The sequence below is a fragment of the Ictidomys tridecemlineatus genome, chromosome 15 (genome assembly GCF_052094955.1).
Source record: "Ictidomys tridecemlineatus isolate mIctTri1 chromosome 15, mIctTri1.hap1, whole genome shotgun sequence".
NCBI classification, from domain to species: domain Eukaryota; kingdom Metazoa; phylum Chordata; class Mammalia; order Rodentia; family Sciuridae; genus Ictidomys; species Ictidomys tridecemlineatus.
In genome coordinates this window covers 16,286,262-16,313,483 of record NC_135491.1, presented here as the reverse complement: position 1 = coordinate 16,313,483, position 27,222 = coordinate 16,286,262, and the positions used below count along the sequence as shown (strand labels likewise).

At 37.8% G+C, this 27,222-nt stretch overlaps 1 protein-coding gene and 1 long non-coding RNA gene across 3 annotated transcripts in view; one reads left to right on the top strand and one right to left on the bottom strand.

Annotated features, from left to right (window-relative positions):
• The window catches only part of LOC101973785 (uncharacterized), a 52,209-nt gene extending 38,144 nt beyond the window's left edge, over positions 1-14,065 (top strand). For both annotated transcript variants that reach the window (XM_040279437.2, XM_078033110.1), the window contains exons 3-5: positions 1,744-1,870; positions 2,431-2,526; positions 10,858-14,065. In XM_040279437.2, the coding sequence (XP_040135371.2) occupies positions 1,744-1,870; positions 2,431-2,526; positions 10,858-12,671 (2,037 nt within the window). In that variant the 3' untranslated portion in view covers positions 12,672-14,065. The remainder of the gene's footprint in view (positions 1-1,743; positions 1,871-2,430; positions 2,527-10,857) is intronic.
• LOC144371040 (uncharacterized) lies at positions 12,439-24,939 on the bottom strand. Its single transcript, XR_013431203.1, has 2 exons — positions 24,827-24,939; positions 12,439-15,683 (listed from the first exon to the last, which is right to left on the bottom strand). It is a non-coding gene; the product is annotated as an uncharacterized LOC144371040 (long non-coding RNA).
• Positions 24,940-27,222: the final 2,283 nt, after the last annotated feature.

The following is a 27,222-nucleotide window of genomic DNA, read 5'->3' as shown; positions in this document are numbered from 1 at the left end:
AGGGCTGGTCCTCTACCTTCAAAGGCCAGGGAACAAGATTCCTTCTGTTTTATTGCTCTGCCATTCTCAATAGTTGATTCCCACCTCATCATTCCACATGGTTACACTTGCCCTAGCATCATAATTATTTCAAGTGTCCTGACCTTCAGCAGGAAGGGTTTCCTAGAGATGATATCCCATCAGTGCTGCAGCTTTCTCTGAACCCTTAGTATTAATGTATATTCATATTCATGGAATCATAAAAGATCCTAAAATAAATTCTTAGAAGGGCTGGGATTGTGGCTCAGTGGCAGAGTGCTTGCCTAGCATGTGTGGGGCACTGGGTTCAATCCTCAGCACCGCATATAAATAAATAAAATATAAATAAAAGGTCCATTGACAACTAAAAAATATATTTAAAAATAAATAAATAAATTCTTAGAAACATTGGGAATTAGCTGTTAGGGACTTCTATCTCATCCCATTTCTGGTAGAAATTCCTCAAAAGATAAGGAAATACGTTTTCTCTCTTTTTTCCAGTGTTGTTAAAGATTTTTTTCTTGTGTTCATATTCTTTGGGGCATTTTAATTTTGAACTAGGAGGGACTGCTAGATTTCTGTATTCAAATCACATTGCTTTTAAGAGTTTTTCTTGAAAAATCTCTCATTTCTGAAACTCACACTATAATTGTCTTCATACTATTTTCTCATAGTTGCAGTTATACTTCTAGTGCTGGCCATTTATCAGGGCATCTTTTTGTTGTTGTTGTTGTTATCTGTAGAATTCTGTGACCCTCTTTCTCAATTTGAGCCATCAGATCTTATTTTCATGGCTACAGACACATACTAAAGGATGATAAACTAATTTCCAACAAAGATTTCTCTTCCTCTTGCAATGGCATGGTGGACATGCCTGTAATCCCAGCTACTTGGGAGGCTGAGGCAGGAGGATTGCAGGTTCCAGACCAGGCTTAGCAACTTAGCAAGGCCCTAAGCAACTTACCAAGACCATGTCTTAAAATAAAACACAAAAAGGAATGGGCAAGCCGGGTGCAGTGGCACACACCTGAAATCCCATTGGCTCACAGGCTGAGTCAGGAGGATTGTGAGTTCTAAGCCAGTCTCAGTAAAAACAAGGTGCTAACAACTCAGTGAGACTCTGTAGCTACATAAAATACAAAATAGGGCTGGGGATGTGACTTATTGGTTAAGTGCCCCTGAGTTCAATCCCTGGTACCCCCACCCAAAAAAAATGGGTTGGGGATGTTGTCCATGGGTTAAGACCCCTGAATTCAATCCCTGGTACCCCCCCAAAAAAAAATTCTCCTCCTTTTGAACAATATGTACAACTGGTAAATTAATGTCCTATTAATTTAACCTCAAATTTTACCGCTCATTCTCTCCCTACTTTTGCCACCATCCAAATCCAGCTTTTATTTTTCCTGCCCTTGATATTTAGGAGGTCCCAAGCGAGTTAACTTGAAAGTTTTATTTTTCCATTTCTTTTACACTCAGAATAAATTGGTACCCGATATCTTCTCTTTAACCCTTGATATGTACTTGCTAAATCAGTGAATGAACATGAACTGACAGAATGTTTCTAATATTATTATTGTTTTTTTGTTTGTTTTAGTTCTTTGGAAAATAATAACAGTCCAGGTTCTTTTAACCTCTTATTTCTGATAGTATCTGAACAAGTTTCAATATATTGTCAACATCCCCTGAGATGAAGACTTCAGATTGAACAGGAGTGTGTTGTTACAGGGAACAGTGACATTCAAAGATGTGGCCATTGCCTTCACCCAGGAGGAATGGAAGCAATTGGACCCTGCTCAGAGGAACCTGTACCGGAATGTGATGTTAGAAAACTATAACAACTTAATCACAGTAGGTAAGACTAGTTTACTATATAATTCAAATTCTAGAAACATGAATTTTTCCATATAGTTAAAACCTATTTGGGAAAATATGTTTTTATATGGAAATAAACATTTTGGGAAAATATGTCTTAAATATATGGAACTTTTCAATTTTTTCTTTGTCATAGTTCTGAGGATTGAACCCAGGGGCACTTTACCACTGAACTCTCTCAATCCCACCCGTTTTCATTTTTTTATTTTTAGACATGGTCTTGTTAAGTTGTCCTTGAACTTGTGATCTCCCTTCCTCAGCCTCCCAAGTCACTGGGATTACAGGTGTGCTGAACACTATGCCCGGTAGGAACTTTTAAATGCTTTTTGGCTGTGAGATGCTTTTGTTCATGTGGCTGCTGACACTGCAGCTTTCAAAACAGAAGATCATCCTTGGTTATGAAAAGACACCAGGGCAGCATTCCCAGAAGCCTCATTTTCTTGTCTGTTACAAAGCCAAGTTTTCCTGGGCCAGCCTGGATTCTTGGTTTGTTCTTTGTTCCCGGTATATGTGCCCAAATCTCTGTTATTTGTTTGACAGGCTATCCATTCACCAAACCTGAAGTAATTTTCAAGTTGGAGCAAGAAGAAGAACCATGGGTGGTAGAAGAAGAAGTATTTAGTAGACACTGTTCAGGTTAGTGGGAGGGAACCAGACAGGTAAGGATGGGGATAAAACACTATGAATGGTTAATCAGTGAGCAGCTGATCAACCCGAAATGTTCTCCAAAGTTATTTTCTAAAACCCTGTAGAATTTTGTAGTAATAGCTGGTGTGGACTCTATAAAACAAAGACGTCATTTTTAAAAAATAATTTTTTAGTTGTCAGTGGACCTTTATTTTATTTATTTATATGCAGTGCTCAGGATCGAGCCCAGTGCCTCACTAGGCAAGCGCAACTGCCACTGAGCCACAACCACAGCCCTAAGATGTCATTTTTTGGTAGTATTCTTTCCTCGGAACTTAGAGGTCTGGGTTGGCCTTCTAATCTGGGTGCTGGGCAGTAATCTTTTCTAATCAGTTTCCAACCCGACTTCAATAATATTCTGTTATTGTATCTAAAATCTCCCTGTCCACCTTTTTAAAAAGCATTCTTTACTTTTGTATACTGATAATCATGAACTTTGAGTTGTTCAGATAAATCTGTTGACATTTATAGTCCTTTACTTCCTACTCTGTTTGTTGTTTGGATCATAGTCATACTTTCTACTATAGTTTTAGCTTTTGCTTTCATACTTCAATTATGATTACCCCCTTATCGTCAGTAAAAATTTTAGTCAGTGCTGATTTTCCATTAGCTTCTTCTATATTTCCATTTTCTTCTGTATTTGTCATGTACATAAGAGCACACGTATGATGTGTATATACATATACATCTATACATGCATTTACATATAGGCATAACATGCATAAACACATACACATGTATTTTTTTACCCTCCAAAGAGGCTAATAATTTATATTTCTACCAATAATTTCTGCCAACATAGTCTGTTAACATTTTAAAAATTCTTTGCCAACATGATAGGTAAAAATAACTGTGATTTTAATTTATATTTCCTTTATTATGAATGAAGGCAAGTATTTTTTTCATATGTTTAAAATCTATATTTCTGGACTGAGGTTGTGGCTCAGCAGTAGAGCGTTGACCTAGCACGTGCAAGGCTCTGAGTTCAATCCTCAGCACCACATAAGAATGAATAAATAAATAAAGATATTGTGTCTAACTACAACTAAAAAAATATTTAAAATCTATTTCTTTTTATAAACAGTTTATGTCTTTTGACCTTTTCTCTTTTAAATTCTTAATCTGTATGAACTTTTAACACAGTAGGGTGACTGGCCTTCTTTGTGTTATATATGTTTTTTCATATTTTTCCTCAGTTATTTTTTTATGTTCTTTTTACCACCATCACTTTTAAAAAAATGTGATATTTTCCCACAGAAGATTACCCTGTTTTACTCCTCCTTTATATATGGTGTAATTATATTTACATAATTGTTAATAATGATTTATCTTCACATTTACTCCAAAATTAAATAATTGTTCCAACTTTGACATCAAGGCTTTGATGTCAGTGGCACACTGATATCATAAATGGAATTTGGAAGTGTTCTTTCATGCTGTAAAATAATTACACAGCACTGGTATAATTTCTTTAAAACTTAGGTAGATCTTACCTGTTGAACTATGTGGAACACGTGGATTTTTTAGGGAAAATTTCCTTGACAACTCTTTTTATTTTTCTTTTTATATTATCCTATTCAAATGTTTTTTGTCTTTTTTGGTATTAACATCTTCCAATTTACCTATTCCTCCCTTAGATTGTGTTTATGATCTATTTAACACAACTATTTTATTTTGTAAAGTCAGCAGTTGTATTTTGTATTTTTATAAATTTTTTCTTTCCTTTTTTTAAAACTTGCTGGATATTTCCAATAATTCCTGTGTTTTATTCCTCTTTGTTTTTATCCTGTACTTCTTTAGAAATTCTATACTATATATATATAGCTCTTTTATATTCTGTATTTCTGACAGTTCCAGTATTTAATTTTTTAAAGATATATATTTTTAAATTTTTTACTTGTAGTTGGACACAATACCTTTATTTTATTTAGTTTTATATGGTGCTGAAGATCGAACCCAGTGCCTCACACATGCTAGGCAATTGCTCCAGTCCTATTTTGTATTGTATTTAGAGAAAAGGTCTCACTGAGTTGCTTAGTGCTTCGCCATTGCTAAAGCTGGCTTTGAACTCATAATCCTCCTGTCTCGGCCTCCAGAGCCACTGTGAGATTTAATTTTGATGTCTCACTTGTAGTTGCTTCTTCATGTATTTGATTGCTGATTGTGAGTTCAAATGTCTTTATCCTGATTCATGATAATCTTGTTCTAATTTGAAGTTGCTTTCTCCTGAGGATGATTTGCACATGCCTCTGGGAGATAGCAAGAAGCATAACCAATTCATTCTTTGTAGGAGCCTCAGTTAAGCTTCTGTTATTGACCCAAGGCTTATACTTCAGTTAGCAGATTTTTGATGTTTTTTTGTTTTTTTGGGTTTTTTTGCCTCGACACTCAGACCAAACCCATCCTCCAGCTTACTTACTAAATTTCCTTTCCCAAATCTGTTTTTAGCTAACAGTGATCTTTGTTTTTTTCTTAAAAAAAAAAAAAAAAAGGCGGGGTGTGTGTGTGTGTATGTGCTGGGGTTGCTCAGCAGTAGAGTGCTTGCCTCACACATAAGGAGACCCTGGGTTCGTTCCTCAGGATCACATAAAAATAAATAAGTGAAATAAAGGTATTGTGTCCAACTACAATTAAAAAAGAAAAAAAAAACACCTGGGGATTGAACCCAGGGGACCTTTACCACTGGAGCTACATTCCCATCCCTTTTTATTTTTGAGATGGGGTCTCTCTAAGCTGCAAAGGCTGACTTCAAACTTGGGATCTTCATGCCTCAGCCTCCAGAGTAGCTAGGATTACAGGAGCATGCCACCACCCCAGATTTTTCATTGTGTGTATGTGAGAGACAGGTGGGTGATTTATAGGTATGGAGGTTAATGCTACTTCCCACAAGCCTAATAATGCATCACAATGTCCATTTCATCCATCATCCTGTTGTTTTTGCAAGATGAGGTTATTGTACCATAATTCTGATAGTAAAGTCTTACTTTTTCCTGCTTGCATAGTATTGTTCACTTCAGAGGTGGCTTTGTTTTCTTCTCTTCTAATTATTTTCTTGGTTCTACTGGTGAGCATTTTATCCCTTTAATTTTTTTTTTAAGTTGTAGATGGACACTATACTTTTCTTTAAATTTATTTTTATGTGGTGCTGAGGTTCGAACCCAGTGCCTCACACATACAAGGCAAGCGCTCTACCACTGAGCTACAACCCCGCCCTTATCCCTGTTTCTTTTCCCATTGTTTCTTCCTCATGCATTCAAATTTCTATTTGGGGCCTAGATTTATATATGTTGTTTTCGATTAGCTTTTAAAAATTCATGGCAATATTTATTTAGTCAAGATTATCACCTGTGGATTGCAGACTTTTTTAGCTTGTATTTTTGTCTGCTTTCTTTATGCCAAGAGAATTTTTTTGTAATATTTATTTTTTAGTTTTTGGCGAACACAACATCTTTGTTTGTATGTGGTGCTGAGGATGGAACCCAGGCTGCACGCATGCCAGGCGAGCATGCTACCACTTGAACCACATCCCCAGCTCTTAGGCCAAATTCTTTTCTATTAAAATTTTTGTGATCTGATTCCAATTCTTTCTTATTTCTCAGTTTTTCTTTAACGTACTATTTTAAGAAGGATAATATTGGAGGAAAAAAAGGAGTGTTCTACTTTAGAACAAAGGTCAGCAAACTAACCAAGTCAAGGCCAGGTACTTTTTATTGTAACTAAAGTTTTATTTGGGACATAGTCACATATAGTTAATTATATCTTGTCTGTAACTGCTTGCACACTACAATAGCAAAGTTGAATACTTGCAATAGACTATGTAGCCCACAAAGTCTAAAATATTTACTATCTAAGGCTTTAAGAAATAGTTTGCCAACCATTATCTATAGAAATGTATCTCTACTTCATTTTGAAGCCCTTTTATTCTTTTGAAAAGTTTTTTTTTTGGTTCTTTTTAGTTATACAGGACAGTAGAATGTATTTTGACATATCATACATATATGGAATATACCTTCCCATTTTTGTGGTTGTATGTGACATGGAGTTATACTGGTTGTGTGTTCATATATGAACATAGGAAAGTTGTCAATCCGTTCCCATCTCCCTTCCCCTTCCCCTTCCCCCAACTCTTCACTGTTCAATCCACTGAACCTCCACTCCTCCTTCCCTCCTGAAGCCCTTTATTCTTGATGTTTGTGGGTGAATAAGTATGTTTAGGCCTTAATTCTTCTCATTCAGAAAGGAACTGGAGCTGCAAGTCTAAATATCACACCCTCTGTAAGATTACAATAAACCAAACTTACATCAACAGGTGAGGTATTTTCTTGTTCAGTCCTGCCTTTTCTTATACCTCAATAGTCTCCTTGATCTGTATTCCCAAATTCCTACACTGTAAGCAATGGTTAATTTATTCTGACATTGAAGGTGCGATTTCTTTTTCTTTTGATACTTCAACTGCTTTTTTGCCCAAGATCAGCATGAATAGCTGGCTTCTCTTGGAATCTTTCCCATTCCAGTCTTCATCATATTTATCTTTATCAACTCACTTATTATAACTGGGTCTCCAGCTACTCCTTAGGTCATACTTCTTTTTTGTGAAAGGAAAAGATAACAAAGACTTTTTGTACTCCATCTAAAACATGGAATCTTTTCTGTCACATTTTGATATTTTGGTCTTGTCTTTGAAGTTCTCTTTCACTTCTGCTTGGATAATACCCTGATGACCTGATCTTGCCTTCTCCTTCCACATCTTTTGCTTGATTGTGCTTCTCTTCTTCCAAGTACATGAGGTGACCTAAGAGCTTAGTATTCTGTCCTTATAACCTGCAGCCAAGCCTCTTAATATTCCTGCTTCCAGGACAATTTCACAGGAATTTTTCCCTCGCTTCATGCTCAGTCTGGCAGAAAGGGAGAAAAATCTCCATTTTGCCACTGGAAATATTGTGCCACTCTTTAGTATATAGACTTTCACTTATTCTCCCTGTGTTCAAGCCAGTTTATTTTTCTTTCTCTTTTTTTCTTTAGTATTCCTCTGCCTAGTCCCTGACTCTGGAGCCTCTTTTGATTCCATTTCTCTAAAACCAGAGAGTAGTCTCCCATCTTCTCTAGGATAAAGACATAATAGGCATCTCATGCACAATGTAGGCATCTGTTTGCCATCTGGACTTGCAGTCAGTCTTCTAGTTTTTTAACCCCTTCATTCATTCTTATCTTTCATGGTACAAGATTTCTTTCTTTCTTTCTTTTTTTTTTTTTGTATCAGGGATTGAATGCAGGGCTGCTTAACCAGTGAGCCACATCTTTAGCCTTATTTATATTTTATTTAGAGACAGGGTCTCTTTAAGTTGCTGAGGCTGACTTTGAACTTACAATCTTCATATCTCAGCCTCCCAAAATGCTGGGATTACAGGTGTGCAACACTGTGCCCATGTGATTTCTCTTAATTCTTGAGCCTTTCTCTAGTTATGTCATGGGAATTGGATTTTGCTTTTTGATATCTTCCTCTGCAGACACTTGAGTTTCAGCTCTAAATTCTTCTTTATATAAATATTTCTATTTGTCAATGGAGTTTTACTTTTTTTTTTTAGATTTATTTATATGTGGGGCTGAGGATCGAACCCAGTGCCTTACACATGCTAGGCAAGTGCTCTATCACTGAGCCACAACCCCAGCCCTCTAAATTCTTCTTACATGTAACAGTTCTTCATCATCTTCCCATCAGCTAAAAATTATCTTTACTTTGGTCATCAATTGTTGTCTCATTGGTTTTGTCTTTGTTAGTTTATACCTTTTTATTTATCTTATTACAGTCTAGGGTGGAATAAGAGAAAAACCCATGTGTCTACTGTTCTGTATTTAATTTTAGTTTAGTTTTCCACCGTGTTTTACCCCCCTGCTCACTATATTTGTACTCTATTCTGTCAACCCAGGTGGGCTCCTCCATTTTTATGCTCCAATTCTTAATACTACTTTTTACCTTATGTTCTTATTTTATTGATTTCTACAATGTTCAGAACAATTTACTTATCCACCTTTTTGAATATATAGCACATTCTCATAGTACAACAATTTATATACATACATAAATATATAAACACATACATACACACACACATATATATGTGTATATATATATATATATATATATATATGTATATTTAGTTTTAGATGGACAGAGTACCTTTATTTTATTTACTTTATGCCACGCTGAGGACTGAACACAGTGTCTCATACATGCTAAACAAGTGTTCTACCACTAAGCTACAAACCCAGCCCCTCATAGTACAAAGTTTTTAAAGTAGAAAAGGTAATTCTTCTCTTACCTATTTATCCTCTATAGTGGCTACTGCTAGGATCATTTCCTTTGAGCTATTACTTATATTTTCAAAATTTTATATTGAAATCTCTAACTTGTGATTAATGTCATCTTTATATACTAGTGAATATTCTTATCCAAGAATGTAATACCTTTTCCCAGGGCTGCTGAAACAAAGTACCACAAACTGGGTGAGTTAGAATAATAGAAATTTATTCTTACAGTTCTGGAGGCCAGAAGTCTAAAATCAAGGTATTAGTAGGGCCATAATCTGAAGAAGTATCCTTTCTTGTCTCTTTTAGCTTCTGATAGTCCCACCTGTTCCTTGGTTTGTGACAGCATGACTCCAATCTGCATCTCAGTATCATGCAGCAGTCTTTTAAGAATATCTCACATTGGATTAGTAGTTTACCCTATTCTAGTACTACTTTATTAATATTCAGTGACCCTATGACCAATTGAGTACATATTTTGAAATACTGGGAGTTAGGACTTCACCATATTTTTAATGGGGCCCGCATAATACTGTTCCATTTGTTCAGATATATATGTTCATTTTAGTTTTCTTTTTATACTTTTTGGAAATTTCTTATTTTTTCCTTTTTTTTTTGTATATTTATAGTCTGTGTAAATGTGGTTCTTCTTCTATTGTATGTCCTTAATAGTTGTTGTGTATATACAAAGGTTATTGAAACTGAGTATTAATTAGTATTTAGTGAATTTCTTACCTCTTATAATACCTTTTCAGGTGACTGGACTTTTCAGGTAAATAGTCTTATTGACGAATTATGTTAATTTTACCTTTATAAATTTTTATATCTCTGGTTTATTTCTTTTATTTAATTGCACTTATAGTGTAATACTAGTGGTGATAATACTCATCTTTTCTTATTCCTGACTTTGATTTGCTTCTGGATTTTACCCAGGAAGTACAGTGCTAATGTTTGTGTAATACATTACTTCCATTTCATAATTTTTTAAATGAAAATAGGCATTGTTTTAGCATCTTTTAAATTATCTGTGGATTATTTGCTTTTTCATTATTGACCTGTGATCATACTTCCATGTAATAATAGAGCTTCTGATAGTAAAACAAAAAACATAAAACATACTTATCATAATTATCTACACAATTATGATATGTATTACACTTACTGTGCATCTGGGTCACTTTTTTCCCTCTGGATCACTCTGATATTTTACATAGAATTTTTAAATTAGTTTTCATAAATGAAACTGGCATATAGTTTGCTTTTTTGGTTCATCATCTTGGTAAAGTTGTAGTGTTAATATTATGTTTCAGACATAAAAATAGGGAATTCTTCCATTTTCTTCTTATTATTTATTTTATTATTTATTTGTTTTGTAACATTTTACACAGAATGGAGTTTGATCTTAAATGTTTTTTGTAATTCCCATGTCAATCTCTCTGGATAAATTGTCTTTATGTTCTGTTTTTAGGAAGTTTTCACACTTTCCTCTTCATTTATGAAAATTATGAAAATTATGGAAATTGGTGTATATAAGTTTTCTACACCTTCTAGAATCAGTTATCATAATTTACATTTTCCAGAAAACTATTCACATCAGTTATAAAACTGCCATTTCAACTGAGTTCTACAACACCTGAGTCGTGTGATTTTTTTTTAAGTTTCCTGTTTTTTTTTCCCCCCCTCTATCATTATTTCTTCATACACTATTTGTACATTATCTAACAGGTTATTTTCTTGCAGATCTCACTTAAAAATACTCAAAACTGTTTGTATTTATAAATATCTACCTTCACTCACATTTACTTTCCTGAAATTCCATTCTCAAAACTGAGAAGGTAGGAAATATATGCTCTTGATATTTGTTTAATAATGGAAGACAAAACACTAAATCAAGAATCAATCCCATTGTAACATTTTTTGACCTTATAATATTGGAAAAATTCATAAGTTGCATTTATTTGTAATCTGTTTTAGGAGAAATATTGGGAACTGATGAGCATCAGAAAACCCAGGACAGACTTTTGAGACAAGTTTTCAAGAATACACTCACTGAAGAAAAAGTCAATGAATATCCTAAGAAATTTGCAAATGCATTTACTCCAGACTCAGATTTTATTCCTACCAGACACAATCTCTATGAATATGACTTGTTTGGAAAGTGTTTAGAACATAATTTTGACTGTCATAATAATATGAAATGCCTTATAAGAAAGGAACATTTTGAATATAATGAAGCTGTGAAATCTTATGACAATAAGTCATCTCTCCTTGTAGTAACCCCCTTTAAGTGTAATCATTGTGGAACAGGCTTTAGTCAAACTTTGGACCTCATCAGACACCTAAGAATTCATACTGGAGAGAAATCCTATGAATGTAACAAATGTAGAAAAGTCTTCAGTCACAAGGAAAAACTAACTAAACATCATAAAATTCATAGTAGGGAACAGTGTTTTGAATGTAATGAATGTGGGAAAGTTTTCATTAAAATGTCAAATCTCATTAGACACCAAAGAATTCATACTGGAGAGAAGCCCTATGCATGTAAGGAATGTGGGAAATCCTTCAGCCAGAAATCAAATCTCATTGATCATGAAAAAATTCATACTGGGGAGAAACCTTATGAATGTAATGAGTGTGGAAAAGCCTTCAGCCAGAAGCAAAGCCTCATTGCACATCAGAAGGTTCACACTGGGGAGAAACCTTATGCATGTAATGAATGTGGTAAAGCCTTCCCTCGAATTGCATCCCTTGCTCTTCATATGAGAAGTCATACAGGGGAAAAACCTTATAAGTGTGATAAATGTGGAAAAGCCTTCTCTCAGTTTTCAATGCTTATTATACATGTGAGAATCCATACAGGTGAGAAACCCTATGAATGCAATGAATGTGGAAAAGCCTTTTCTCAGAGTTCAGCCCTTACTGTACATATGAGAAGTCACACAGGTGAGAAACCCTATGAATGTAAGGAATGTAGAAAAGCCTTCAGCCACAAGAAAAACTTCATTACACACCAGAAAATTCACACTAGAGAGAAACCTTATGAATGTAATGAATGTGGGAAAGCTTTTATTCAGATGTCAAATCTTGTCAGACACCAGAGAATTCATACTGGAGAAAAACCCTATATATGTAAGGAATGTGGCAAAGCTTTTAGCCAGAAGTCAAATCTCATTGCTCATGAAAAAATTCATTCTGGAGAGAAACCCTATGAATGTAACGAATGTGGTAAAGCCTTCAGCCAAAAGCAAAACTTTATTACACATCAGAAAGTTCATACTGGAGAGAAACCCTATGACTGTAATAAATGTGGTAAAGCCTTCTCTCAAATTGCATCCCTTACTCTTCATTTGAGAAGTCACACAGGGGAAAAGCCTTATGAATGTGATAAGTGTGGGAAAGCCTTCTCTCAGTGCTCACTGCTTAATTTACATATGAGAAGTCATACTGGTGAGAAGCCCTATGTATGTAATGAATGTGGCAAAGCATTCTCTCAGAGAACGTCCCTTATCGTGCATATGAGAGGTCACACAGGTGAGAAACCTTATGAATGTAATAAATGTGGAAAAGCCTTCTCCCAGAGCTCATCCCTTACTATACATATACGAGGTCATACGGGTGAGAAACCCTTTGACTGTAGTAAATGTGGAAAAGCCTTCTCTCAGATCTCATCCCTTACTCTCCATATGAGAAAACATACAGGTGAAAAGCCCTATCACTGCATTGAATGTGGTAAAGCTTTCAGCCAAAAGTCACACCTTGTTAGACACCAGAGAATCCATACTCATTAGGACCCCTGTGGTATGGGAAAGCCTTCAAAGGAAGGAACACCTCATGGCACATTACATGACATTCTAGAGCAGAGAACTAGGAATGTTAGAAACCCTCATGAAGATGTCATGAATTTATGAAACATTAGATAATTCTTTCCAAGGTGACCTATTGGAGGAAAAAGCTGACTGTCAAAACCTTCAGCAGACACCTTACTTATTGATAATAATTTTCTCATTTAAATTTGAAAGAAAATATCTGCTTTCAGAATATCAGCATTACAGTTGAGCTCAGCAGTACACTAAGCAAGAAAAAGAAGATAGATGGAGGGTAATAAAAACTATAAAATAACATTTTATGTAAGAAATAGTTCAATGTGTTGATAACAAATATCTAAGAATAACACAATCATGAGTAATGAGACATTTATATCTACAAAGTTATAAACCATGTTGAAGAGGCACAAAATAACACTTGAAAGTGGAGGGAAATGAAATTATGTCTGAAAAGACTTGACATTTGTAAGAATGCAAGTTCTCTCTCAACTCTCTAATGTACTTTCACTCAAAACTTACACCAGTTATATTTTAAAGAATTTCACAAACTGATTTTAAAATTCTATATGTATGGTAAAGGTCCACACTCAGCTGCAACAAACCCAAACATCTAGAAAATGATACACTCTACTACTATATATCATCATGTGCTTTACTTAAAGCTGTTGTCACTTAAACAGTATCATTGAAACAAATTAAGGATTTATCCAGAATTCGAAGAAGATATGGGAATTTTATGTATGACAATTCTATTGAAATCATTGGGGTAAGGATGACCTGTTCATAAATGGAAGATTTGCATGAGCAAGATAGCTCTCTCCCTTATACCATATACAAAAATAGAACCCAGATGTAAAATGTAAAACTCTAAAACTATGTTGAATATATTAAAGTAATAGGATTTTTTCAAATCACAAACATGGAACAATCAATTCTCTTTTGTTATACCAGCCCCCAGAGCACCCACAGATGTGTACAAAGGGATCAATCATTGTGTTCACTGCATCATGGCTTGGATTACCCTAAATTGGACTTTAACATATAAATCTCCCTTAAGAGATGGATAGATCAATACAATGTGTTCATTTCTATGATATAATGCTACACAATATTTAGGGAGGAGATACAAAATTCACATATAGTTACATGGACTGATCATAATTTTAATAGAGAAAAATGCAAACTGCAGCGAAACCTGGTATAACATTTGTATAATTAAACAGTGCAAGGGACAGTACTGTATGTTGATCATGGGTCCATATATGCTATCGGTTGCCTTTTGAGATGTGGAAAGGTTTTCTGGGAGTTGTTACACTGATCTGTAATATTTCTTAATAAAAGAATGAAAGCAAATATAACAGTGGTGACAAATCTGGTCGTCAAAATTAGAAATATGGAGTTTTAAAAATTTCCTTCTTGCCTTTATTTTCCTTTTTAAATAAGGATCAGCTAGGTGGGGGAAACATGGGCCTATAGAAACAATTTTAAAATGGATTTTCATGATTGATCATATACTAACATTTGTAGAAAATTCTCTTTACGTAAAACAAGCCTCACTTAAGGTAGTGCTTTGTTTACCCTCTTGATGACATTAAATTTGGATAAAAATTATCAGTATAGATAGCATTGGTTTGAGGCTGAGTTTTAAGATTTTAAATAATTTTTTAACACAGGTTTTTCCCCAAGTTGAAAGCAATAAAGCAACAAAAATTATTTAATTTGGGAATAATTGAACTTTCCATCTGGGAGAAGAAGAAAAAAGTTCACCTACATTTGGGATAGTTTTGGAGTGGGGGAAGAGACCATCAGTTAATATTTTAATGTCAGGACATGGTAGTTACCAGCATCAGAGCAGGTGCAGTTTCAGTATATCTCAACAAAGCTTTCTTCAGTTTCTAGATTCTTAAATGGGGGTTCAGATCAGACAATTAGAGACCAGTTACACAGGGACAAAATACAAATGCACTCCTAGGCCTTAAGTTATGACCTGACAGCCACTGAAAGATTGTACAGCCGGTGGTGCTTGTCTGTGATCCCAGCAATTCAAGAGGCTAAAGCAGGAGGATCACAAGTTCCAGGCCAGCCTCAGAAATTAACAAGACCCTATCTTAAAGCTTTTTTGCTATTAAAAGTTTCATGTGCATGGTGTGGTGGACACAGCAACTCAGGGGGCTAAGGTAGGAGGATCACAAGTTCAAAGCCAGCCTCAGCAACTTAGTGAGGCCCTGTCTCAAAATAAAAAAATAAAAGGACTGGGGATGTGGCTCAGTGACTAAGTGCCCCTGGGTTCAATCTCCAGTCCAAAAAAAGAAAAGAAAAACCAACTTCATGTGTGCCTTACAAACCATCTCTATCAATCAACCTCATCAGTTTCAGAGAACAAGTGCACCATTAGAGCCAGGATGCTCTGGCCATGACTCTGAGGACAAACAACAAAAGGAATAAAAACTGTTGAGGGGCCATCAAAATGTAAAATTCCCAGGGCCCTTCACTTGTTACTTGCCATGATTTGTTACTTCCATTTCCCACCTATGTGTTCTCTGAACAGCTACAGCAGCTCATTCTTGTCACAAGGCAGAGAGGTTTATACAGGATGCAGCATTGACACAGACACTAACATTTGGCTCCAGGAAAAACAACTGACTTTGCCTTGCTCTTAAGTTAAGGTGCCCTCACAGGAAAAGAAAAACACCTTTGCAGTGTACCTAAAGCCAAGGAACATTCCTAAACCTCAGCCCTCCCTTTCACATGAATAAAACTAACTCTCCCTTTGTACTCAATGCCAGCCTGACCCTCTGCTGTCAGTACTGGGTCTCCCTCTCAAGTAGAGCCCTAATAAGGGTGTTGCCTGTATGCTCACTTGCCTGACTTACCTTCACTTCTGCTGTCACCAAGTCAAATTCCCATGTCCAGCATCACAGGTACAGATTTTGTTTGTTCCAGGTAAGGGCTCAGTGAATGTGCAAAGCTCACTTCCTGTTGGAAGAAGGTTGGGCATTCAACTTGCTTTATCATTCAGTCTTCTGGAAGCTAAGATTCTGGGTTTGGTTTTCACATGGCTTGGCTCTCCAACTATAGGAGATGAGGTTTCTTTCAGGATAGACAAAAATTTTCACATCATTTTATGCTGCACTTTGAGCTAGTCATTTAAAGCCCTGAGGTCAAGGGTTTCTTTCTTCACTTTGTCCAGCCCAGTTAGGAACAATCCCTCAGTTTCATCATACTCATTAGTTGGGCCAAAATATTCAAAGGTATCAAATACATGGTCATTCAGAACCTTGCCTTTTTTTATTACAAATACCCAATGGTGATATGCTTCTTATTTCTTGCTACATCTTGCCATGGACTATCAATGCTCTCGTCATCACTGAAAAGTAGAGTTGCTAGTGCCTTGAAATCATATTAGAAGATAATCAATTCCAGAGACCCCAGAACCTATTAAAACTTTCATGGGGCTGGGGCTCAGCGGTAGAGCACTCACCTAGCACATGCAAGATGCTGGGTTCGATCCTCAGCACTACATAAAAAATAGATAAATAAAGATATTTTTAAAAATAATAAAAACCCGTCTTTCATATTGCCTTGAAAGCCATTCTTGGTTTCAAAAATCTTCATCAGGTTTTCCCAAAAGAGATTTATATAAATTTATAATAATATGATATATTAAAATTATATCATGTGTTGTCACACATATATTTAATATATGATTTTAATGTACAATTTTGCATTTTTAAATGAATTTTTTTGGTACCAGGGATTGAACCCAGGGTTTCTTAACCACGAAGCCACAACCCAGCCCTTTTTATATTTTGTTTTGAGACAAGGTCTCACTAAGTTGCTGAGACTGGCCTTGAATTTGTGATCCTTTTGCCTCAGTATTCACTGGGATTACAGGCATGTGTCACCATACCAACCTATATTGATACTTTTTAGAAAATACATATACATACTTCTGAAGTTCATTCTAGTAGTTACTTGTGCAAGAAGAGAGAATAGATGAGGAAAGGAGTGACAAGAGGAAGAGGTTTAAAAACAAGTGTGATTGTAAAAAAATACCATATATGTCTTACTTATATAGAGGCGATCAATGAAAAGGTTTATAATTTACATATCAAAAGCAATACAATGTCTCTGTTGAAAGATAACCATTATCCTTTCAAGACCTGTGTAAGCAGAAGTGCTTCAGACCACTTAACACCCCAGCACAGCCAGTCAAAAGCCTCCCAGGCATGCAGGCTAACCAGACTATTGCAGGCTGGATGCCAAGGCCCTGTGGCATCAAACATTATCACCATACCAAGAAGAGGTGGCCAGTACTGGAGATTGGTATGCTACCATAGACTTGGTCAACGCCTTTCTCTCAATTTCCCTGAAGGAGGAAGATCAATATCAGTGTGCCTTTACATAGAATGACTTGCAATTTACTTTTTACTGTCCTCCCATAGGGGCACCTTAACTCCCAGCCTTTTGTCAAAGGGTGGGGCTTGATTAAAGCAAGCCCAAGTCTTGTCACAAGTTTTGGTCATACTTTATGAAGATGACTTTTCTTTCTTTCTTTTTTCTTTCTTTCTTTTTCTTTTGGTACTTTATCCCCAAGCTGCATTCCCAGCCCTTCTTTTTACATTTTGCATTTTTAAATGAATTTTGTTGGTACCAGGGATTGAACCTAAGGGAGCTTAACCATGGAGCCACATCCCCAGCCCCTTTTATATTTTGTTTTGAGACAGGGTCTCACTAAGTTGTAGAGATTGGCCTTGAACTTGCAATCCTCTTGCCTCAGCCTCCCAAGTTGCTGAAATTTCTTTGGACCACAAGGAAAGGAAAAACAGAATATTCTAGAGAAAGTTAAACAGAATTTCCTCTTCCTGAATGTACCCAGTAATAAGAAGGAAGCACAACAGCACGTAGGCCTCTTCTGATACTGAGGATAGTGCATGCTCCATCTAGATAGCTTCTGGTGATATTTCAAGGTGACATGAAAGGCAGCCATCTTTGAAGCTCAACATCAAGACTGGAAGCCATTCAACAGGCCATGGTGGAGTCACTCACTGCCTTTGAGACTTTGTTGCAGCCTTCTAGCCCAATGGAAATATAGGTGTCCACAACCCTTATGCATTCTGATTAGAATCTGTGGCAGCAGGAAACTGTCAACTGGGGTGTGCAGATTTGGAAAATGCCCGTGGCCTGAACCTTCCTAGAAATATGCCCTTTGGGGCTGGGTTTGTGGCTCAGTGGTAGAGAACTTGCCCATCACATCTGAGGCACTGAGTTCAATCCTCAGCACTGCATAAAAAAATAAACAAATAAAACATTTTATAACTACAAAGTCTTTTTAAAAAGAAATATGGAAGCATCTCACTTGCACCTAGAATCTGATGGAGATGGAATATCTCACCAGAAAAGCATCTCATTTAACTCTGAGACCTGAGCTTCCCATCCTTTCCTGTGTACTTACCAATCCCACTAATAAAACTAGCCATTAGCTAGTTACTGAGGTATATACCTATAATCCCAGCAACGTGGAAGACAGGGGCAGGAGGAATGTGAGTTCAAAGCCAGCCTCAGCAACTTAGCAAGGCCCTAAGTAACACAGTGAGATCCTGATTATAAATAAAATGCCAAAAAACACCAGTCTGGGGAGGTGTCTCAGTAGTTAAGCACCCCTGGATTCACTCTCCAGTACCAAAAACGAAAAATCCAAGATAGGTCAGGACCCCTAAGCAGGTGGCTAGAAAGCATCTCATAGGAGATGCCCTGGCCTCTCTCATAGCTACCTGGGGGAGATAGAAACAATTTGACCAAGTATGGATGAATACATGGTCTAGTTTATCAGTGGTTCTGGGCAACTGAAAGGTGATGGATTCTACCAGGCCACTGGTATCATCTGCCCCTTGGGTAGAGGCCACCTCATTCAAAAGTGGATAAGGATACCCCACCCAGGGCACTGAGTTGCTGCAGTGGTGATAACTGAGTTACCCCATCTGATATGTCTTGCTGCATCTCTATTTATTCCTGAACCAATGTAAATGTTCGAGCCATTTGGTCAGGAGACTAGCAAGAAAAATATCAGATTATTCAGAAATTTGAATTACTACAATGAAATATGCAATACAAGCTACTTATGAGGTCAAGAAAGGTCTATGTTCCAGGGGTAGCAAGAGCACCTTAGAGAAAGCAGAGAGAGGATGGCCTGGATCCAGCAGTCACCTTTGGGGCATTCCCTACCATGACCTAAGCACCTCTCACTAGGTTCCACCTGATAAGGGTACACTGAACCTCTCAATACCACCATCCTTGGGACCAAGCCTTTACCTATGGACATTGTGGGAATATTCCTTCAAACCACAGCATCCTGTGTGGGAACAAGGACTGTAGCAACAACTACAACAACAAGGACTACACAACTACAAGGACTGTACAACAACTACATTTGTGTGGATGCTCACTGAGGAGGGACTTTCAAACATGAACATAAAGGGAGTTTAAGCTAACTGAGGCTGTGTACCAACTGCAGTGTCACCAGCCAGGTGCATCAGTGAACCAGTCATGGAAGTCCACCTCAAATTGAGGAATGGGCCAAACCCAGGGGAGTAATCCTTAAAGATACAGAAGCCAAGGATGTGATTCAATCTTGATTTCTGCCAATAAGTGAGAGAGATACAGGGTCCGAAGCCATATATAAATTATGGGTTTGTTTGAGCCAAAAATAAGGCAGGGAAGCTGCTTTTCTGCTTTTACTGGGTGAGATTCCCCATTTCAAGAAAGCTCAGAGCATGCTGGCACCCTGCCTTAGCTCACAGCCCTAGGATCAAACAGGCGTCCAGAGATGGGCATAACCTGCCAAGCACCAAACAAACTGTTTACTTCAAGACCCCTGCCATGCTGAAACCTTTGATGTACTTCCCCTTAAATAAAGGATTGGGGGCTTTTTAGTAATTCAGTTCCAGTTCCTATCAGGGCTGGAAGACCCATCAGATGCCCCCTTTTTTAAATCTAATTTCTGGCTTTGTCTTTGTTTCTTACTGATTATTTCAGACTTTTTATTTTCCCAGGTGGCTCATACCTCTGAGCAGGAATCTGTTTTACTGGGTGCTGGTTACCCTGGCATAATACAACATGGAGAATTAGGTTACAGCAAGGGCATCAGCCCAACTTGGATCTGGCATTTGATCACACTGGACCTTTAACACCAGTTATGAATTCCTGGTGCCTCACAAGAATTGACATCTACTATGACCTGGAAATTCATGTTTTAGTCTGTTTGCATTGCTATACTAAAATACCAACAGGAACAACTTAGAGGAGGAAAAGTTTATTTTGGCTCGCAGTTTCAGAAGTCTTAGACCATAGACAGCTGACTGCATTGGTCTGGGCCCAAGGTGAGGCAGAACATCATAGGGAAAGGGTGTGGCAGAGGAAAGCAGCTCAGGACATGGCAAACAGGAAGCAGAGAGAGCTATACTCATCAAGGACAAAATATAAACCCTGAAGGGATTCTTCCAGTAACCTGCTTCCTCCAGACACTTCTACCTGCCTACAATTACCACCCAGTTAACCCATATCAATGTTTTAATCCACTGATTAGGTTACACCTTGAGTAATCTATAGTAATTTCATCTCTGAAAATACTTGCATTGTCTCTCACACATGAGATATGAGGGAACACCTCATGTCTAAATCATAAAACCATCTGCATATGGTATATGATGTTGGTACCACTGAGTTACCTTAGACAAAATCTCTACCATTTGGGTATTTTAAAGGATTTCGGGCAGAAAAGTATACTTATTTTAACAAACAAGAGATACAACAGTGGGCATAATCCCACACCATGTGTTGGACCTTACATGCTCCATACCCACAAACTAATGAAACCATTGAACAACAAAATGGAAAACTAAAATAACAGTTAAAGAAGGGGCATCAAGATAGATTGTTAGTAGGATGACATTCTGGCCTCACTAGAATCATTTGGACACTCAACACTGTTCACTAATGAAAGAGAAACAGCACTGCAATGCATCTTGATAAATACTAAATGTGGAGAAAATGGAGGACCAGTTGGTCACCTGACTAGGCTATGGCTGAGGCATCCCAATCTTGGTTTACCCAAACATTCTTTTTCTCTTTTCCACTCTGAAACACTCTGCCCAGGGGTGGTTTGTGATCCATTTAGCTGTTACGCCTTACATAGCTCCTCATGCTTCCCCACAGAGTATTTACCTCCCTTAGAACCCTGTGGGAAAGGGGAAGAAAGCTATAGAATGTCAGGATACCAGAATTACCTCGATTACATCAGGAGTTCTCAACAGCCCTGTACAGGAGTAGAGGTTGACGGTGCTGTATAACATGCATACTTTGCACAGGACCTAACCTTATTGCCTGGATTGAGTGATCACAGCAGAAAGTTCAAGGAACACAGCAAGGGCAATGGATTCATCTCCATTAGGATACTTTGGACAATTCAAACTTCAACTGATGGAACAGGAGTTTCTCACCGTTGAAGTTACCAGGAGTGAGGGCAGAAGCTGGGGAGGAACACTGTCATCTTTTTTCTCCTCTCAAAGACTCCTGATAATACTTGGGTTGACAACAACCTCATCAAAATCAGCACATCCCTACAGATAGTTTAAAACTCATTATGGCTTCCTTCCATAGCCTCTGATACATATATATGAAGATTCCTGAGTCTATAAACCCTCCAGAGCTGGGGTTGAGTCTCTCAAACTAAGAAACAGCTTGCATTTTTTTTCTATTTTGGAGATGGGATTTTACTGTTTCCCAAATTGAACTCAAAACTGTTGGGCTCAAGCAGTCCTCTTGCCTCCTGGCTCTGGGACCACTGGTGCATGCTGCTGTGCCTGGCTTTGAGGCCATAGAACTTGCCTTAGGATACAAGAGAGGGAGAACACAACTTTGCCTCTTCTGAAAAAGGCAAATATACCTCAGAGATGCTCAAGGATTGTGTTTAAGTAAACTTCATAATGCTAATAGCAATGATTTAATGATACTAACAAGTAGGTAAAGATTTTGTATAATTACCTCATCTGATCTTCAAACAATTAAAAAATAAAGACACAGAAGTGCAATGTTAACTATTCCCTCCTATTTACAGATGATGGATACTGAGAAAGGTTAAGCTAACTTATCTAAAGTCATATTGTTTGTAGGCAAAGAAACCCAGAATAGAATTCAGGTTTCTCCAGTTCCCAAACTAATCTTCTTTCCATAAGAAAACGTGCCTATAGGAGAATATTTGCCTTTTCTTCTAAGTTATATGGAGTCACATTTAAGGATTCTCATTACAAGACCAAGTCTGCAACTCATGAAGTCATCTCTGTGCTCGGAAACTTCAACATGAGACTCAAAATCCTGTCTTCTCTCCCAGAAGTGAGTTTTCCAGAAATTCTTTAAGGAGAAGAAAGAAGCAGGGATTCACCGCTGTAGACATCTGAGTCCTTAAAAAATGGCTCTGCAAGGCTACTATCATACTCCAACAATAGACAATGATGTTGCTTGTACCAACCTAAAGGCATGGCACTGGAAGGGGCAGGAACACAGAGATGAATGCTCGGAGCTTCCGAGGAGGCCGATTTTTTAAGGCACTCTACCCTTCTTTGGCAGAGTCTGCCACTATTTGAGGCAGAGAAAGAAAATGCTCCTATTCACTAACAGCACAGAAGCTCGAGGTTACTAAGGGTTACTCCAGCAGCAGCCACGCAAATCTCCCTGTCACAGGGGCACAGCCGCCCTTGGTCACAGCAGCTCACCAGCTTGACGGCAGCGTCACACAGTACGCGATCATCCCGCTTTAGTCACAGTCACGTCACGCACACACTAGGTCCCACGTAGCCTCCCGCGAACAAACGATTAGGACCCACTTGCAGGCCTCACGGCCCCACAGGACCGCGCAGAGCCAAGGAAGACGCGCGGCCAAACCAGACCCACGCGGACGCGGACACTCACGCGCCCCGACACTCTCGGGCTCAGACTCTCCCAGGTCCTCACGGCTGGCCCGCCGGGAGCACCCGGACGCCCCACCTGGTGCCCTGCCCGCCCCACCGCACGGGCCAACGTCGCCGGTAACCACTCCCTCGCCCCGAGAGAGCCGCCACGTCGCGGGGACTATCAGCCGCAGTGGCGTCTGGGAAGCGTAGCCCGGGCCGGGGAGGGCGGGAAACGCTCGGAGCGCCGCGTCCTGGGGGACGGCCCCGCCCGGTCCCACTGTCCAGCGGGACGCACCAAAGCGGCTGCTTTCGCCGAGAGGGGATTTGGGGCGAGGGGAGGAGCGGAGGGCACCTGGGCAGAGGCGGAAAGGAAAAGGCTCCACAGGGTTTCTAAGGACCTCATGTCCACCAGCAAGCGCCAGGGCGCCGTCCCAGGAAGCCCCAGGCTCCTGGAAGAGGAGCCCTGGCGAAGCTCGTCCAAGCGGATCAGCAAGCCGAGTCGCCAGTTAACGTTAATTCCGGCCGTTTGTTGCGTTAGGTCCAGGCCCAGACGCTGGAAGGTAACGTCGGGAGGCTTGGTTTTCCCGGGGTCATTATTTGCCTCAAATCAACGGGAGCAAGAGAACGGGACTCGTGAGAGATGTGGAAACAATGAAGATGCCTGGCGCCTTGGAGGACGCGGAACTCCTGTCTCCGAGGAAGAGAACCCTTGAAGGGGACGTTAGGTCGGGGCACCCATGTTGCAGGTTCAGACTTTCACAGGTGTTAGGTCCCTAGGGGAGTTGGCAGAGGGAAGCTTTTGGGGGAACTTACAGCCATGGGGTTCACCAAAATATACCCAAGGTGCTGCCCAAGGAAAGACAATGGCTTCCTATGGCCAATACCCACTGTAAACTCAACTTTTCTGCAAAAGTCTATTTGGGAGGAGAATGAGCTAAATACTTAGGTGGGTATTTACTTCCAGTGGTATATACTTTCACTGCTCTTTCTGGAAGAATATGTGAAGAGTTTCTGTGCAAATTTCTTTTAAAAAGCTGACCAAGATTCTCCTGGTGGCACTGGAGAGGCTAGCAAAAGAAGTCAAAGTTTGGGGAAGTCACAATGCTTCCCAACCATCCTCATGACACAAGTGGAAAATAGTAATATTTGTATGGCACACTGGATTGTATATATTAGGGAGTAAATTGAGCTGACATAATAAAGATCCCAAAATACAGTGACCTGAATAACGTATCTTTATTCCTCCCTCACGTAACGGGTGGGCAATCCCCAGCTGGTAAGATAGCCTTGCCCTCCTGAATAAATGTTTTTCATCTTTCGGGCAAGAAGGTTCTTAAAATTCTCATATCCAAGCCAACACGGCAGGGAGGGCAGCAGAAGCAGAAACAATACTTCCTAGAGTTGCAACCCAGGATATTATCAAGAAAGTAAAAAGATAACCTACAGAAATGGGAGAAAAAAATCTTAAATCTAAATACAGGATGAGGTTTTAGTATCTAATTCATATTAAGGATTCTTTATGACTGAACAAGGCAAACAGCCAAATTAAAATTTGAGCAAAGAACTGGACTAGACATTTCTCCAAAGAAGATATACAGTGTCCAACAAGCATATGAAAAGATGTTTAACTCGTTAATCTTTAGGAAATGCAAATCAAAACCACAGGTATCATTTCACATGTAATAGGATGGCTATGATTTTTTAAAAGGAAAGTGAAGTGTTATTGATGTGGAGAATTGGAAATCATCACATCACACAGAGAGCTCTGAGAAACTTCAGGTTTGTACAGAAGGGCCTAGGACCATTGTTTGGGATTCAACCCATATACAAGGGATGAATTCACAGTTTTATCTCCCATTAGCAACTATCTCTCAGACCATTCAATTTCCTGTGCTTGATTTTATCATTAGTAATTTCTGTGTTAACTCTTTGTATATGTTACATTCTTTGAAGAAATTTTCACAAAATCTTAAAAGGCTGGAATTATTCTGGTTGTTCAGATGACTAAACTGTGCCTGAAAGAAAGCAAATCACTTCAAGTTCTCCTAACCTAAAGGGTTAACACTATACATAGGTCTTATTCCAAAGCCCATACTTAGGCCAATAATCAAAAAAATAGATACTTCCACTACTATTTCTGGAAGAATATGTAAAGAGTTTCTGTGAAAATACCTTTTAAAATGCTGACCAAGAAGGTAACTCATCCTCCTTATCACTGAAGTACAGGAAATCATCTCATGGCTTCAAAGAATTTTATCCACCATCTAATTTTATCCACCTGAGCTCTATGAATAAAGAAGAAAATCTTATTAGATATAGCAAATTGATGTGTAAGTAGACACTAAAAATCAATGTGAAAGCATGTACTTAAAGGGAAGCATTTAGTCCAGCTGTCTCTAAAAAGGGTTAGGTCAAAATGGCAGCAAATTTGTTAAAAATCCCTGCACAGTCCTACCATTCAAGTATAGGAGCTGCTAAAAAGGCCCAGGAGTGCTGGAGATGTAGCTCAGGGGTACAGTGCTTATCTAACATACACAAAGCCAAGGGTTCAATCCCCAGTACCACATGTACACAGTACAGCATAAAGGACCAAGACTTTATGGAAAATAATAAACTACACAAAGTTTTGCATTGTTTTCTTAGAAAAAGTGATCTGAAATACTTTGAAAAGAAAAAATCTTCTGTATGAGGGAGATAGCATTTGACATACATGTGAAGAAATGTGGTCACACTTCCTTGGGGCTCATTTACAGTTACTTGAACCAATTTTAAGTTATCAGTTTTCAAACAGTCATTTAAAAAAATTTTTAGATGTTGATGGACTTTCATTTTATTTATTTATTTGCAGTGCTCAGAATTAAACCCAGCAGGCACTCTGCCACTGAGCTACAGCCCCAGCCTTAAGCCAGATATTTTACTGAGAGAAAAAAAAATTTCCTATTTTATGGGGAAACTCCTATTTCTAATTTTATATCTTCTTGTTCTTTCCAAACCTAAATTCTTCATGAATTTGGATGGGAAACACTGAGAATGGGTCCAGAAAAACAAATTATTGCCAGAGTAAGAATCCATGCCAAGATGTGAAGCACTGCTGAGGAAGGAATCATTTCCCTCAATGTGACCAAGAGTGTCTATGTCTTGACAATTTAGCATCAAAAGTATATCCAATTAAATAAAAGTTGTTATGATTGTGAAAGGTCACACATTCATCTGACTCAAAATAAAAATGTTGGGCTGGGGTTATGGCTCAGTGGTAAATCACTTGCCCAGCATGTGTGAAGCACTGGGTTCAATTCTCAGCACTGCATATAAATAAATGAATAAAATAAAGGTCCATAAACAACTAAAAATGTATTAAAAATTAAATAAAAAATAAAAATGTTAAAGTGCAATATTCAAATACCTAGACATAATAAAAGCATGAAGTTAGCAGAATATTAAAAATATAAAAATACACCTATGTATATAAACACCAATATGAATTTCCTTTACATTAATTTTATAAGGTATATAAATATGTCTACATATGTGTCTGGATACATAGTGTGGACATATGGGTCTATTATCTGTCTCAGGTCTTAACTCCAAAGTCAACTTCATATAATACTCACATAAACACAAATTTCAGAGGATCCTAATAACAATCACATACTAATAAAGCATAAATTTCCACTGATGCCAAAAGATGAAGTTAATGTATCAACATGAGATAATAAGAAGAATAGTTGCAGATAAACAAAATTTGTACCTCATGATGAAGAGAAACTTCTGATTACAACATACAAACACCTATGCTAAAAAGGCAGGTAAAAAAAAAAATTTAGCCGCATTATAAGTGAAGTTCACCTGTAGAAACAAAAGGTTAACCAGAGGCTTGGGTTTATGTCACCTCTGAGTCAGAAATCAGCTGCCACATTTAGACCAAAAATCGGTGAATAATTCAGACTCTTCACTGGTCGGAGTCATTATTCTTTTTTCTTAAAGCCTGATAATATAATTGTACACCCTGGGAAATTTTCCAAAATAAGTTACTACTCAATACTTAAAAATTATTAAGTATTCAAAAAATAAGTATTCCTGTACCTCTAGGAAATAGAAAATAGACAAATGACATGAATTAAACATAAGATATTAATCCATTTTAGGTTAGATATAAGTTGGGCAATGCTTAATAATCATACTTGTTTCTGTTTAAGGTCTGAATTACTGAATCATACCAAATCTGTAGTTTATTTTGTATAAAGTGAAATTATCAGTATTTAAGAAAATTAATTTTCTGAATTTGGAATATGTATAAATTGACTGTTAAATTGTGAAAATAGTAATCAGTTTTACTCCATGCCATGCACATATATAAATCTTCCATTCTTGCTTGATGTCTGTTCTAATCTTTTTTTAAAATATAAATATTCTTTTACAGATTCTAAATGGTTCCAACTGTTCAAAATAACTAAGTTCCCATTTCACCAAAGTTTGTTTCCCTATGTACATTAAGATACAACATGAGGACTGGGGTTGTACTCAGTGGAAGTGAGCTTGCCTAGCATGTGTGAGGCACTGGCTTTGAT